At 35.1% G+C, this 14680-nt stretch overlaps 1 protein-coding gene across 17 annotated transcripts in view; it reads left to right on the forward strand.

The window, feature by feature from the left end:
• Window positions 1-14680, forward strand: part of Ncoa2 (nuclear receptor coactivator 2) — a 262844-nt gene that overhangs the window by 223302 nt on the left and 24862 nt on the right. For 15 of the 17 annotated variants that reach the window (XM_058584414.1, XM_058584420.1, XM_058584419.1 and 12 more), the window contains 4 exons: window positions 5875-6085; window positions 8522-8728; window positions 11525-11740; window positions 14184-14313. In XM_058584414.1, coding sequence (XP_058440397.1) covers window positions 5875-6085; window positions 8522-8728; window positions 11525-11740; window positions 14184-14313 — 764 coding nt within the window. The remainder of the gene's footprint in view (window positions 1-5874; window positions 6086-8521; window positions 8729-11524; window positions 11741-14183; window positions 14314-14680) is intronic. The other 2 variants (XM_046460509.2, XM_046460510.2) reach the window with 1 other exon arrangement.

Genomic DNA, 14680 nt, shown 5'->3' on the forward strand with positions numbered 1-14680 from the left:
TTTTTTTTTTTTTTTTCACTTTGATGTCAACAGCTGGTATGATTCCTGGGGACGGAAAGAATTGTTCAAACTTTTGTTTGAACTTCACAGGGGAAACAGCAAAATTATGTAATCAGTAGGGAATTAATCCATAAACTCAGATGTTAATGCAAGGTTCTACATCACAGCTGTTCTGTAATACTGTAAAATCATGGCTTTGGGGGAACCAGGATCTCAGCAATAGCGATGTCTTGCATAAAGTGAGGTGTCAAACATACTGACAGCTGTAAATGTTTTAATCTTTTGAGGTTTACTAAATGGAACTTCACAGAGGTAGTGGCAGTTCAGAGTGGCAGGCACAGACAGTGTCATTCAGATGTCTTGACACAAGCTAGAGGGAAAGATGTTGGCTCCTTAGGTTCACCTTAGCTTTATGTCTAATGTGGCCAGCCAGCCCCTCTCGCCATTCACAGAATTTGTTTCTATCTCAGGCCTTAGACCCCAGGGATTTGGAAAGCCAGGGAAGGGAACCACTATTTGGCATTTCTTTATTTACACATGGGATTGACCTAACTTCAGACAAGGAAAGCGAAGTTTAAGGTCTTTAGTCACTTGCACTTTGTAATTATTATTTAGGAGGAACACTTTTCTAATCAGAACTGTCTCACCTGAGAAACATAAAGCCCAGAGTATAATCACAGATGTGCTATTTTGGGTGGAGTGAAAAACAGAGTATGTACATACACACACACACACACACACAGCAAGTATATTTTTCTTAATGAAAACCAGTCCCTGGTATCACCCTCCCTCTCCTCCCTCTTATAACTCACCAAAAAATACTGCTTTGCTGAGCAATTTTAACATCAAAAACATTGCAACTTGAAAAGTTACCACAGGAAGTATGCATTACCTAAATTTAGATCAAAGTTAGCATGAGAAAAAAACAATGATTCTTTCACCTCTGGCTCCCCTTCACCATTCCCAGATACTCATGAGTTCTATCTCCTGTCACCTTTCTTTCAAGAGAATACAATGAGTTATTTATTAAGATAAAACAGTTAGTGAGCCTGAATTACAATAAACTATCTTGTTTTGACTCAGAAAAAAGCCTTTTACTGAGTGTGTGTTTAACCTATTACTAACTTATTAAGGACAGGAAGTACTTCACTAGTGCTGTTATACCTAAAATAGCATTTTTTACTGGGTAGAATATTTAAACAAGATATGTGTCTATGGCATTTCCTAACCAACAGGAAACAGAAACAGTGACAGAAAAATTTCCAATATGTTTACTGACTTAAGTCATATGTTATTTACACAATGGAGCACAGTTGATACCTAGCCAAATGATACTCTTGTGTCCTTTCTAATGTTACTCAGACTCTTATGATCAGGATTTGGAAACAGTCTAAAGAGAATTCCTTCTTATATTTGACGCCTTTAGAGAGAGAGGCAAACCATGCTTTAGCTCGTGTCCTGGAAAGTTCCCTCCAAATATGGTAGAATTGTATTATTATTTATTAACAATTTTGTATTAGGCAATTGTGATATTACACTTTTATTTAAAATATTTGGCAAAGCTACTTTGTAATTTATTAGAATACTCATGCTACTAAAATACATGTGCTCTTTATATTTTCTTTAGAGAACAAGTTGATTGGATACACAAAAAAAAATCATAAAACCAGAAAAATGAAAAATTTAAGAAATCAAGTCTATTTTTCATTTTGTAGAACTTTTATAAAAATCTTTCTGACTCATTTTCTGCCTGAAATAGTTTAAACTAACGACTCAAATTGATGTGGCTAATTTGAGCATTCAAATAGATGCCTAAGCAAAACTTTGAAGTATCTTGGCAAAGCAGTTTAAAGGAAGGCATTAATCTTTTTGTCTTGCAAAGAAATTGTGCCTAACAAAGTAGATAGGGACAAGAACTTTTGATGAGAATTAAAGTTAAAGAATCAGAAAGTTCGTGTAATAAAATTCACCCCTTTTAGAACTTATATAAACACAGAAGAAAATGCTATGGTAATTGAATTGTACTGTTAACCAGCCTTAAGGGTACAGATATGCTGAGCTTTACCTCCTTGACGAATTTTTAAAGTAATCTTATAACAAATTAATATTAAAAGTGCACTGCCATGATTTATAAGGAATAAACATAGGCAAAGCAAAATTATCTCTAGTAGGGATAATTTCACAATGCATTTTCACATGGCAAGCTGAATGAATTCAAACATTTTCTACAGTTATGAGTCTCCGTAGAACTAATTGCTTTTGATATGCAACCCCAAGAAAATCCCACATGCTTTTTTATTGATACATTATAATTATACATAATAGTGGGATTCATTATGCCATATTTGTACATACATAGCATAATTTGACCAACCTCATTCCCCAGCACATTCCTTTGCCTTCCACTCTGCATAAGGTTTGTGTTTGTTTTGGGCAGTGATAGGATTGAACCTGGGGCCTCAGGCATGCCAAGCAAGAACCCTGCTGAGCCAGATCCTTACCCTTTGCATAGCTTTCTAAAGACAAATGTGTTTAGTTGTTAGAGTTAGACTGGTCCACAGTTAAATTATTAACTCTTGCCAAGGATCGAACCCAGGGCCTTGTGCACAAGCGGTCTACCCCAGCCCTAAGTTAACTTTTAAAATGGCAGAGATCAAAATTTGAAAATCAATTTAATTTTAATAAATATATTTTTTAAATATAAATCAAGGCTGGAGGATATGAGTCCGTGGTAGAGTACTTGCTTAGCTTGTACAAGTCCTGAGGTTTCAGCACCACAAAAATAAATAAAATTTAGCCGGGTGCAGTGGCACATGCCTGTAATTCAGGAGGCTGAAGTAGGAGAAACACAAATTCCAGGCCAGCCTTAACGACTTAGTGAGACCCTGTCTCAAAACGTAAAATAAAAAGGGCTGGGGATGTAGCTGAGTGGTTAAGCACACCTGGGTCCAATACCTGGTACCAAAATAAATAAATAAGTAAAATTTAAAGATTTTCATTATTTAGAAATTAGTTGAAATAAGTTGATTTAAATCACCAAATTATATTTTAATATATATATGTGTGTATGACATTATACTTATATTAAACTCATTATTTTAGACATAGAAGTAGATCATAAAAGAAGACCTACAAATTCTATCATTAGAATTCCTTGAAACTGTGATTTTGTTATTCTATTTGAGATGGTTTATAATACAGTTTTCTTTGTGGAAAAGAGAAGATGGTAGAAAGGAAAGGTGGAAGTCTAGGCCCAGACTGTTGTTAATGTATTTTGCATAGACCTTCTTTTACATATCTGGGACTGGGGGCAAATATATGTGCATCCATTGGGAAAAATAATAGACTTTATTTCTATTATTATTTACATAAACCTATTTGTTTCGGATGCTTTTCATTAAAGGCAATCTGCAAAGCTTTCTCAAGAGGCAGTTTATCACTTATGACAGCCCATCTCCCTCACTGCCACACATTGTGTTTCAAGAGCCACTTTTTTAAAAAATATTTATTTTTTAATTATAGGTGGATACGATATCTTTATTTTACTTATGTGCTGAGGATTGAACCCAGTGCCTCACGCATGTTAGGTGAGCACTCTTATCTCTGAGCCACAACCCCAGTCCTCAAGAGCCACTTTTTAAAAATACTTTTAACAAGACAGGATTGTAGGGAAACTTTGTTCCACAGAACCAGAGGTACATGGCACAGGTTATCAGAGCCTCTTTCTGATCTCACTATTTTTATAACAAATGATAAGAATGTTTACTACATGTTCTTATGGAGCTTTTTTTTTTTTTTTTTGATGAAATTATAGGATTTTCCTGAGAAAATTTAGTTGATCCTGGGAAGATTATTTTTTAATTAAGTGTTAATGTAATAAAAGGAACTCATCTTGTTGAATGAGTGCACAACTACTTGCAGGCACTGTCCTTGGAGGGTAATGAATGTACAGAAAGTATTAATTCATTCATACCTATGTATTTGGCAAATCATAATAAAGATAGATTTATAGTGAGATCACTTTACATATGTGTGAGTTTTGGCCACCATTCAGCTCAATGAGTGTATGCCCCAGCTGAGTGATTACCAGGTGGGTGACTTAAGTTTGCTGGGGTTTGGTTCCCTTGTGGCTTTAATAGCACGAACATGTTAACTACAGGCTTTTTAAATGCAACATAGCCCCTACCTGAACTATTTCATTTGGGTCTTGGTCAAAGAAACAGTCATATCCTGCAACCCTGAAAGATGGTAACTTTGGATCTGACCCTTATCTAAGACATAACACTTTCATAGAGAGGAAATACCCCATTCTTTTGTTAAAAATGGGTGTCAAGAAATTGATCTTGTAATTTCTTTAACAGTACATTAAGTATTCCTTGGAAAATAGGTCTCTTAAGTTTATTGCTAAGCTAGTTGTTTCTGAGAAGAATCAAATAAAATATGACCTCAGACTGTCCTTCATAACTTGAGAAAGATATCCAGTCAAAAGATATCTTATGTAGATATAACATTTGCCATAAATTGCAATGATCCTAGCAAATCCCAGGAGATAGAAATTGTATGTAGGATGAAGATATAATCCTTTCTGTTTATAAGTACAACTCATTATCACAGCATGTATGGCATGTGTTTTGATTCATCAGTATAGAGGAAAAGGCTAGTCATGGTCAAGGATTCAAAGTCCATCCAGACTTTATAGAAGCTGCCTGACTTGCATTTCTCTCTACCTATCAAGAAAATCATTCTTGACCACTTTTTATCAATGGAAGGTAATCCTAGCCTTAACTCAGCTGATTTTACATGTAATTACAATCTAATACTAAATAATTCATATATAGATAGGTTTTAGTGAAAAGAATATCTATGAAATCAGTTTAATTTCTCAGAAGAAGAAAAGTACCAGGTATAAAACATTGGTAATGCTTGCCTTACTACTTTAATGTTGGTAATTGAAATTGAATTTAAAAGGAAGGAGCCCTAAGAAACATGTCTGTGGCTTCTGTAAAATCAAATTAATAAGTGCTGTGTTTGGGAGTGACCAGTTTTTATCTTGTTTCCCTACATTTTGTCACCTAAACTGGTGAATGACAGAGAAAGCCTCTGTCATTCAAAACTGAAAGTGCAAGCAGGAAAAAGTATCACTTAAATTGAAAGAGCAATGCCTAGCTAGTTCACAGTTACTTCACATTTCTTTTGCAACTGCTTCCCACCTGCCCCACCCTTACTTGGGTAGAAAGTTCTAAATAGAAATGACCATTTTCTAAATACTGATTTACAGTGCAAATTTGGATCACATTTATATTAGTTTTTTGTTCTTATTATTTCTCTGGGAGACTTAACCACAAACCTTGTCCTAAACTGTAAGTTATTTAGTCCACTCATAATTAATTGGAAATATATATTCTCATAGATTATTAACATTAAAAAAGAGGGAATTTGGGGCTGGGGATATGGCTCAAGTGGTAGCGTGCTCACCTAGCATGCATGATGCACTGGGTTTGATTCTCAGCGCCACATTAAAAAAATAAAATAAAAATATTGTGTCCACCTAAAACTAAAAAATAAATATTAAAAAAAGAGGGAATTCATAAATCGCCAATGAATCACAATGTGGTAAGAGATCTTTCTAATTCAGCCATCTCTCTCTTTCTAGATGAGGGAATTCAGGACTGAGAGATTAAATTATTTGTCCTTTATTAATTTATTTTTTAAAAAGACAATGAGTTACCTATTAGGCCTGATATTCACGTACACTTGTGTCTTCTCTTTGGCCAAGGTAACTTGCACCAGTTCAGTCTGTGATTGCAAATGGGCCTGGGTGCCCACTCTTAGAACAGGCCTGGGTAAACTCAGAATTCTGTTTGTTGACTACAGCCTGGCAGTGAACTGGACAACTTGGAGGAGATTTTGGATGATTTGCAGAATAGTCAATTACCACAGCTTTTCCCAGACACAAGGCCAGGCGCCCCTGCTGGATCAGTTGACAAGCAAGCCATCATCAATGACCTCATGCAACTCACAGCTGAAAACAGCCCTGTTACACCTGTTGGAGCCCAGAAAACAGCATTGCGAATTTCACAGAGCAGTAAGTATGAGATATTGCTGGTTTTGCCAAGAAATTCCCACATGTAATCACTATCAGAAACAGAGGTTATTGAAGTCTGATACAAATAGCTTAGTCACTTCAAGGTTTTTGTGATCGAATAGCACCATCTACTGTCCCAGTCTTTCAGAAACAGTATTCAAAGTGGAGTCTGGTGAATGTGGCTCTTTGACATTCTCTTGTGGGAAATTTAGTCAACATGGTGCATGTTGTGAGACTGACCAACATTAATCAGTTTCCTCAACTGATTGTCATTTTTTCCTTCATTTCAGTAACTAACTTCAGATAGTGAATTTTAAAATAAGAATTTAAATATTTTATTAATATACAACTGAATACTTAGAATATAGAAAATTAGGAAGCTATACTAACTTGGGAATAATATACTATTAAGAAAAATTATTTGGGGCTAGGGTTGTGGCTCAGTGGTAAAGTGCTCACCTAGCATGCACGAGGCACTGGGTTCGATCCTCAGCACCACATAAATGTAAAATAAAGATATTGTGTCCACGTAAAACTTAAGAATAAATATTTTTAAAAAAAAAAAATTCTTTAAGTGTGTAAGTTATATATGATTGCACACATTAAACATATATATATATAAGACTGCACACATTAAACATATCTTACCCTGTCCTTTAGGAATCCTCATATAAACATGTTTGACATGGAACTTTCTAAGCATATTTTAAATTTGATTCATTGTGTTATTTATAAAATCCATTTTATCTTTGAATTTTATAAGATGAGGATAACTATTTACCATGAACACTTAGATTACCAATCTGTTAGTATCTGAAGTTATCTGATAGTTCTGAATAGAAGAAAATGTTTTTTCTGCTGCAAAACTGTAATTGATAAAACGATAAATAACCTCTTTAATGTTGGTGAACAGAATGTCTTTTTTCCTTTTCAAATAGTTTAACCTAATGCCTAAGTTTTGTTCTCAAGTCAGAAATGGCAACCATTAGCCAAATCACAGAATATCTTTAATTATTAAATCTTTTCTCAAGTGATTCCTGACCATTGGTAAAACAAAGGAAAAATGAGTTTTTGTATGTTATTTCTCAAACCTGCCTACTTTGGGGGAATTGGAGGTTTTGGGGGAATGGAGGAATGGAGGGGAGATTCCAGAAAGTCAAAGAATTGAAATGTAGGCAAGAAACTTACTAGATAGTTTCTACTCAGTAGCCAGGAGAAATAATGAAGGCCACTTGGGGATTCATGGCTCTGCCTCTTTGTTACTCCTAATGGTATTCAGATTATTGAATGGAAACCAGACAACTAACCCTGAGGAAACCATGATTAAGCACATACATAATTTCCATTCCCAGACTTAATTTTTCTAAATATTTCTACTGTGAATTGTTAAGAGCTTACTCTTTATTTGTCCTATTTTAGACTGTGTTCATATAATTTAGAGAAAATAAAGTACTTGATATTATCTAATAAATCAGCTCTATAAATTGTAATTTATATTATCTTAGTATTTTAAAAGCTTAATAGCACTGTTATCAAATTACAGGTTGTCTATGTGATACTAATATAATGCTTAGTACACAATAAACTCTTGTGAACTATCCAGGCATGGTAATGCATCCCTATAATCCCAACAATTCAGGAGGTTGAGGCAGGAAGATTGCAAGTTTGAGGCCAGCCTCAGCAACTTAACAAAACTTTGTCTCAAAAAAAAATTAAAAATTAAAAATAAAAGGACTGATGATGTGTCTCAGTGGTCAAGCACCCCTGGGTTCAATCCCCAGTACAAAGAAGAAAAAAAAAAAAATCCTGTGACTAACATAAAAATCATTTCAAATCTAAATGGGTCCAGAATCTAAAGAAGCTATAAATAAATTTTAATTTAATTCTGCTTCAGGTAAGATAGTTTACACTTAAAGATTTTTAACTTCCAATGGCAGTATCCATTTTTAATTTAATTCTAATCCTAGGAAACTCCAGTTAAGAAATGATATTCTAACTTCCAATACATGTGTGTGTGGGTTTGGTGCTTTTTACAAGAGATGTTTTATAACTTCTTTGCTGTGAAAAAACAATACTTCTAAGTTTGAATGACATACATGGGGAGAAAAACACATTAATGGTTTACTTAGAAAGCATAGTTGAATATTAAAAGTCACTATTGGGAAGAAAACTATATGACCAATGTGGGTTTTTTTCCCCCTTTTTTGCAAGCTCATCAAGAATTTTTAGAGGCTTATTGATTATTAGATCACATGTCTATATTTTGGTGCTGCATATATATTTTGTCTGTGTATTTGTCTTTGCTGTAGGTAGTTGGTCCCTGGCATGCATCTCCTTGTTATTTTACAGACAGCATTTTCCCTAAACACTACTACTGTTAATATTCTTTTCCATTATTTTATATTAACCTTCAATTTTCATTTGTTTTCTCCTTAGCTTTTAATAACCCACGACCAGGGCAACTGGGCAGGTTATTGCCAAACCAGAATTTACCACTTGACATCACATTGCAGAGCCCAACTGGTGCTGGACCTTTCCCACCAATCAGAAACAATAGTCCCTACTCAGTGATACCTCAGCCAGGAATGATGGGTAACCAAGGGATGATAGGAAACCAAGGAAACTTAGGGAACAGTAGCACAGGTAAGGGCTCAAATGCACTGTTACTTTATTGGTATTATTTAACTTAATGATGTATTTATCCACATCAAACTAGTAGACTTTTTCCAGGAACTTATTAGAAACAAACATGGGAAAGTAAGGAAATTCTACAAATTTTAAGTGGCATACTAGAAACCATTCTAGTGAGCTACCCGTTTTTTTCCTATGATTGTTCTTTGATGAGGATTCTGATCACTTATATAGCCTAAGTTTATTTCGCTTTTATCTCAGTTACTCTTCTAGACATTGTAGAGTATGTGTAAATTAGTGACTGCTAGCTTCCAGTGATAATCTGCTGATAGCCCCAAAACTTTTTACTAATTGGTGATTTGTGCTTAGAAAATTTCAGAATGAAAGTTTAAAATTCAACCAGCATTTCATAATTCTAGGTGATCCATTTCTTACTCAGAAAAATATAAATTAAAAGCCAAGAACTTTAGCCAGACTTGGTGGCACACGCCTATATACCCAGTCTCTCAGGAAGCTGAGCAGGAGGATCATTGAGCCCACAAGTTTGAGACCATCCTGGACAACACAACCAGACTCTGTCTTTAAAAAAAATACATACACGCACATGAACTTCTAACTAGTAATATAGAAGTATGCCTGGCCTGCCTAATAATAACTTTCAGATCTGGGGTCCATTTCTCAAGATATAGGAAGTTGCCTGTGATCTGGTTTGTACCTTCATCTGCTATAATTTCAGGTATCTGCCAAATTGCTCAGGCACATTTCCTAAGTAATAGTCACCATCACAGGTGCAGCTGTTACAGCAGCCATATTCCCTGACTGCCACCAATTCAGACCTAAAATCATTGCAGCAGCACTGATGGCTATTGCCACCACATCCTAGTCATCTATTCATTACAGCTATTGGAGAATGCCAACTTTCCTAAAGAAGACCTCTTGATATGTAATTTTTTCCTTTGTCTCAATGAGATACTCGACAAAAAGAAAGAAATAGATACTAGAAAAAGAATCTAAAGTTGCTGGTGTTTTAATTCTTGGTATTTTTAGCCTGGTTTGCAATCCTTTTTTATGTCATCTATACATTATAATTGCCTATACCTACATATTATAATTAACTGAATGTAAGTGTTCCACTTAAGAGGAAAAGATAGGTTTTTTTAAACTTATTATTGGTAAGTAATTCATGGGAACCTTGAATTGTAATGTATTAAAGTAGTTTATTCATTCAACTACTTATTTATTTGTTGCCCACTATCTGCACCTGACACTGACTACTTCATTCATGTGCATATTTTATAGAAACAGTGTTATATTCATTGTTATTTTCAAGATGAATAAATATTGATTCATAAAAATAAAATGTTAACTTACATAAAATTCTAGAGGAGAAAAGGAGCCTGTGATTTATTAAGGGTGGCTCCTTATCAGCAAAGTACAAGAAGTTTTGAGTTGTTGAAGGACTCTTAAAATCTAGGCAGCCTGAAAATCACTGGTGTATAAGCTATAAGAATCATATGATGTCCTCATCCTGCTTCCAAAAACAAACCAACCAACAAACTTAAATGGACTACTCCAGTTATCATTGCATTGGTATTGTTGAATTGTGGATGATTTTCCCTTCTGCTTTCTAGTCTTTTTATAATTGTGATATTGTTTTGATAGTAAATATTTAGAAAAACATAATATTTTCTCCTATACTATATCATTGTATAGTTTAAATTATCATTGTATAGCTTAAATATAACTTAAAATGTTTTTAAAATAAGTATTAACATTGAAATCTAGCTAATTGCCCTTCACCCTTGATCATCCTCAGATCATCTCTCATTTCACAAGAAACAACCCATACATGTTCTCTCCACTAGTTAAATACACCCAATTGTCGGTTGTTTAATCACAAAGTAAATGAAAGTAAGCCATGTATTTGAAAGCAAAACCTTTAAGTACGCATCATTAAACATTTCAAAACAAAGAGACATCATTTGGAGGTTTTCCCCTTCAGAATGTCAAGTCTTTGCCAGTGTTTGGTCATTGCCAGCATCCCAGGGGCCAGGATAGAACAGACACCAGATCCTGCTTGCCCATGCTGTGCTCCTTTTGTTGTGCATGCTCAAATAACTTAAAATTTCAAGTGTAAAAGGATGTTTACAAATCTACCTATCCCATTCTAGATATGTCTCATCAGGAATATAATGATCCAGGTACATTGCATAAGTAGGAGTTCCCTTATCTTGTTTATGAAGAATTAGAGTAAATACCAGAAAGATTCAATTCCCCATTATTTAGAGGCTGCCCTTGATGAATTTTGAAGTTTACCAAATTCTAATACTCGGAAAAGGATTCAAGAATTCAGAAATCTTATAAGAATTAGGGGATGTTCTCTGTGATTCTGGTTTACAGGGTATTGATTTGATTATCAGATTTTACCTTGTTTCCCTTAGCCTCACCTCCCTTTTGGAAAGTGAAGCATTGACATGTGTGTCAGCTAATGTGATTCACTTCCTCAGGAAGGAAGTTGGGGTTATCCACTTGCCACAGCACCTATTTCTAAATACATATGGGAACAATTTTAACAGCTTTTTTGAACTATAATGAGTGGCAAGTTCATGTTTTGAAAACTTTGTAGTAATTGCCCATTCTTATTTCTTAGCCAAGAGCCCCATGTCTGCCCCAGTGAGGGTGTTAGCTATCAGGCTCACTGTGGATCACAGAATGGCCATTTTATAAAGAGTAAGATGTCTGGTGTTTGTACATGCTGACCATGTTTTCAGTTACTGCATCTCTCAGCTTTCTTTGGCTTGCATGCAGGAATGATCAGTAGTAATACTTCCCGGCCCACCATGCCATCTGGGGAATGGGCACCGCAGAGTGCTGCAGTAAGAGTCACCTGTGCTCCTACCACCAGTGCCATGAACCGGCCAATCCAAGGAGGTATGATTCGGAACCCAACAACCAGCATCCCCATGAGACCCAACAGCCAGCCTGGCCAAAGACAGATGCTTCAGTCTCAGGTCATGAATATAGGTAAGGTAGTCCATTGGTCTTTGCTTTTAGTTTGCATGCTTTCTTAGCAGGGAGTATCAGCTCTATAAGTTCTTTCAAGACTTGATCTTGGATTGCAGTTTGATTGCATGTGATCCTGCTGTGTAAAACAATCATAAGTGGGATTTTGCTGGAACTCTGGGTAGACTCATGGACTCTTCAAATGTTTTCCAGTAATGTAAGAAAACTGAATACCTTTGTGATCTTTTATTTTCATTAAAGTATCTAACTTCAGCTTTGGGGAGAAACAGGAAGTCATATTATAAATTATATGTATATAATTTATTATATATAATATATGTATATTATAAAATATTTTTAAAATAAAGAAATAGTTCAATGGTTTAGCTCTAGTTTCTAATTAACTTCATGGTCATCAGAATCTTCTCTGGAACTTAAAATGAGGATCCTGGGCCACTGCCTTAGGCTATTAAGTCACTCTCCCAGGTCCTCACTAAAGACACAGGATCTCAGAACATAGCCAAGAATGTGAGGATCACCAGTATTCTATCTGGAGACAATTCATATGTTGTTAAAATTGATGGTGTGATAGATTATATCAACCAGTTTTTGTGACATGTCCAACATAGACAAATCATACTATAAAGTCAGTAGAGTCTGCCTAGGCTAGTGTCTAGTAGGCTGCCTAGGGCTGGGATAAGGGGAAATGGGGAGTAATTCCAAATGCAGGGGGTGTTCTTTTTAGAGGAATAAAAATGTTCTAAAATTGATAGTGATGATGGTTATACAACTCTGAATATACTGACACCCATTGAATTTTATTCTTTAAAAGTGTGGAATTTTGTGGTATATAAATTATGTCAATTGTTGTTATTAAAAAGTTAATGGCCTGTGCCACTCCTACTTGAAATTATTTTCATAATAATTAAATTATTAATCGTCTTGTATATTAGCATAATTTAGATAAGTCAATATTTATGTGTTTTTCATATATTTACATGTTTCATGATAAATAAAAAGTAAAGTCATTCTCAGAAAGATGCCAGGATTTTTTTGACAAATCAACACAGAATTCTCATTATAACTCTGGCATCAGTTTTCTTACATAGTGACTTAATTGCTCAGCACATTTTTGCTTACTTCTGAAAGATGGCATTCATATTGTCTTTCTACATTGGATGTTCTCAAAGCAATGAGTGGTTCTCATAAGTTCTTATCATTTAATGGTTGCATTAAAAAGAGCTAAAACACCCAGGTTTCTATATAAAATTAGAATGAGAAATTTAAGAGATTAACTGATTTTAAAATAATAATAATCCTTATATCCAGAAATTTAATTTATTCTCAGTCTTCACTAAAGGACATCTTGCTGTAGAGCTTGAGATAGAGATTTGTAAACATTATTTTATAGCTGAATTTTTTTTATTTTTTAACAAACTCAAGCCATGAACTCATCAGAAAATTGTTGTAATGGGTATTAGGTCTACAGATAATGATAACATCCATTATATGGAAAGCACCTAAAGGAAATTCTGAGAGAGAGCAGGTTGAGTTGTCTGGCCTCCCTTCTACTCTGCCCTGATTCCGGTGGAAGAGCTAAACCAAGTACAGTTAGCAAAAATTTAGGTACAAGTGGTCTAGACCAGCACTTATGTCTTAAAAGTATGGTCCAACACCCCAGTGCCTTTCAGGGTATACACAGAGCCAAAACTGTCTTCATTGTAACACACAGTCACGTTTGCCTTCTTCACTTTCATCTTTTCATAAATGTTCAGTATAGTTTTTCAAAAGTTCCATGCCATATGACATGGCAGATGGTGGGCTATGGAAGTGAATGGGAGGTTCGACATCTCTAGATGTTGTTAACATTTTTCATTTTTAAATATTGATTATATTAATATGTAATTGATTTACCTTTATGATTTTTAGATGATTAATGCTTTTCTGTTTCCCAATTTCAGTTTACAATTCATTAAATATCAATAAAACAAATATGAACCAAATCTTTTTTGGGAGTGTACCAGGGATTGAACTCAGGGGCACTGGACCACTGAGCCACATCCCCAGCCTTATTTCATATTTAATTAGAGACAGAGTCTCACTGAGTTGCTACTATAGTGCCTCATTTTTGCTGAGGCTGGCTTTGAATTTGTATCCTCCTGCCTCAGCCCCTGAGCCACTGGGATTACAGGCATGAACCAAAGCTTATTTAAAGAGTATAAAGGGTCCTGTTAGAACTGCTGTTCAAGATATTCCCTGAAGTAGGTGATTAACTTTACTATTTATGTCCTTTTTTTTCTGTTTCAAATAAGAATTTTATCTTATTTTTACCTGGATAATTATTATTGCTTCTATCTTTTCCATTTTTCATAAACCAGATATTTTACTATATATCATATAGCAAAAATAGATCCTTCTTACAAGATGTAAAGTGTCTGGGGTTTTTTTCTTCCTCCCCTTTTAGGGCCATCTGAACTAGAAATGAACATGGGGGGACCTCAGTACAGCCAACAACAGGCTCCTCCAAATCAGACTGCCCCGTGGCCTGAAAGCATCCTCCCGATAGACCAGGCATCTTTTGCCAGCCAAAACAGGTAAGTCCTAAGCTCCAGGAGAGCCATGAGAGTAATGGCTTTTGTGTTCTGTAAGTTATTACAGACCTGTGCCTGAAGTAAATTCCTTCTGAATAGTTATGCCTGACCAGTTTTTGTTTATTTATACCATATCCTCTACTGGGTAGGGAATAAAAGGGAGAAGAAAGTGAAAAACTCTGCAAGTCCTAGAATGTGTCATTAAACAAGTGACAATTTATTTATTTTTATTTTTTTTAATATTTAATTTTTAATTTTCAGCGGACACAACATCTTTGTATGTGGTGCTAAGGATCGAACCCGGGCCGCACGCATACCAGGCGAGCGTGCTACCACTTGAGCCACATCCCCAGCCCCACAAGTGACAATT

The sequence above is a fragment of the Marmota monax genome, unplaced genomic scaffold, assembly GCF_021218885.2.
Source record: "Marmota monax isolate L192 unplaced genomic scaffold, Marmota_monax_Labrador192_F-V1.1 WCK01_AAM20220418_F8-fsc00063, whole genome shotgun sequence".
NCBI lineage: Eukaryota > Metazoa > Chordata > Mammalia > Rodentia > Sciuridae > Marmota > Marmota monax.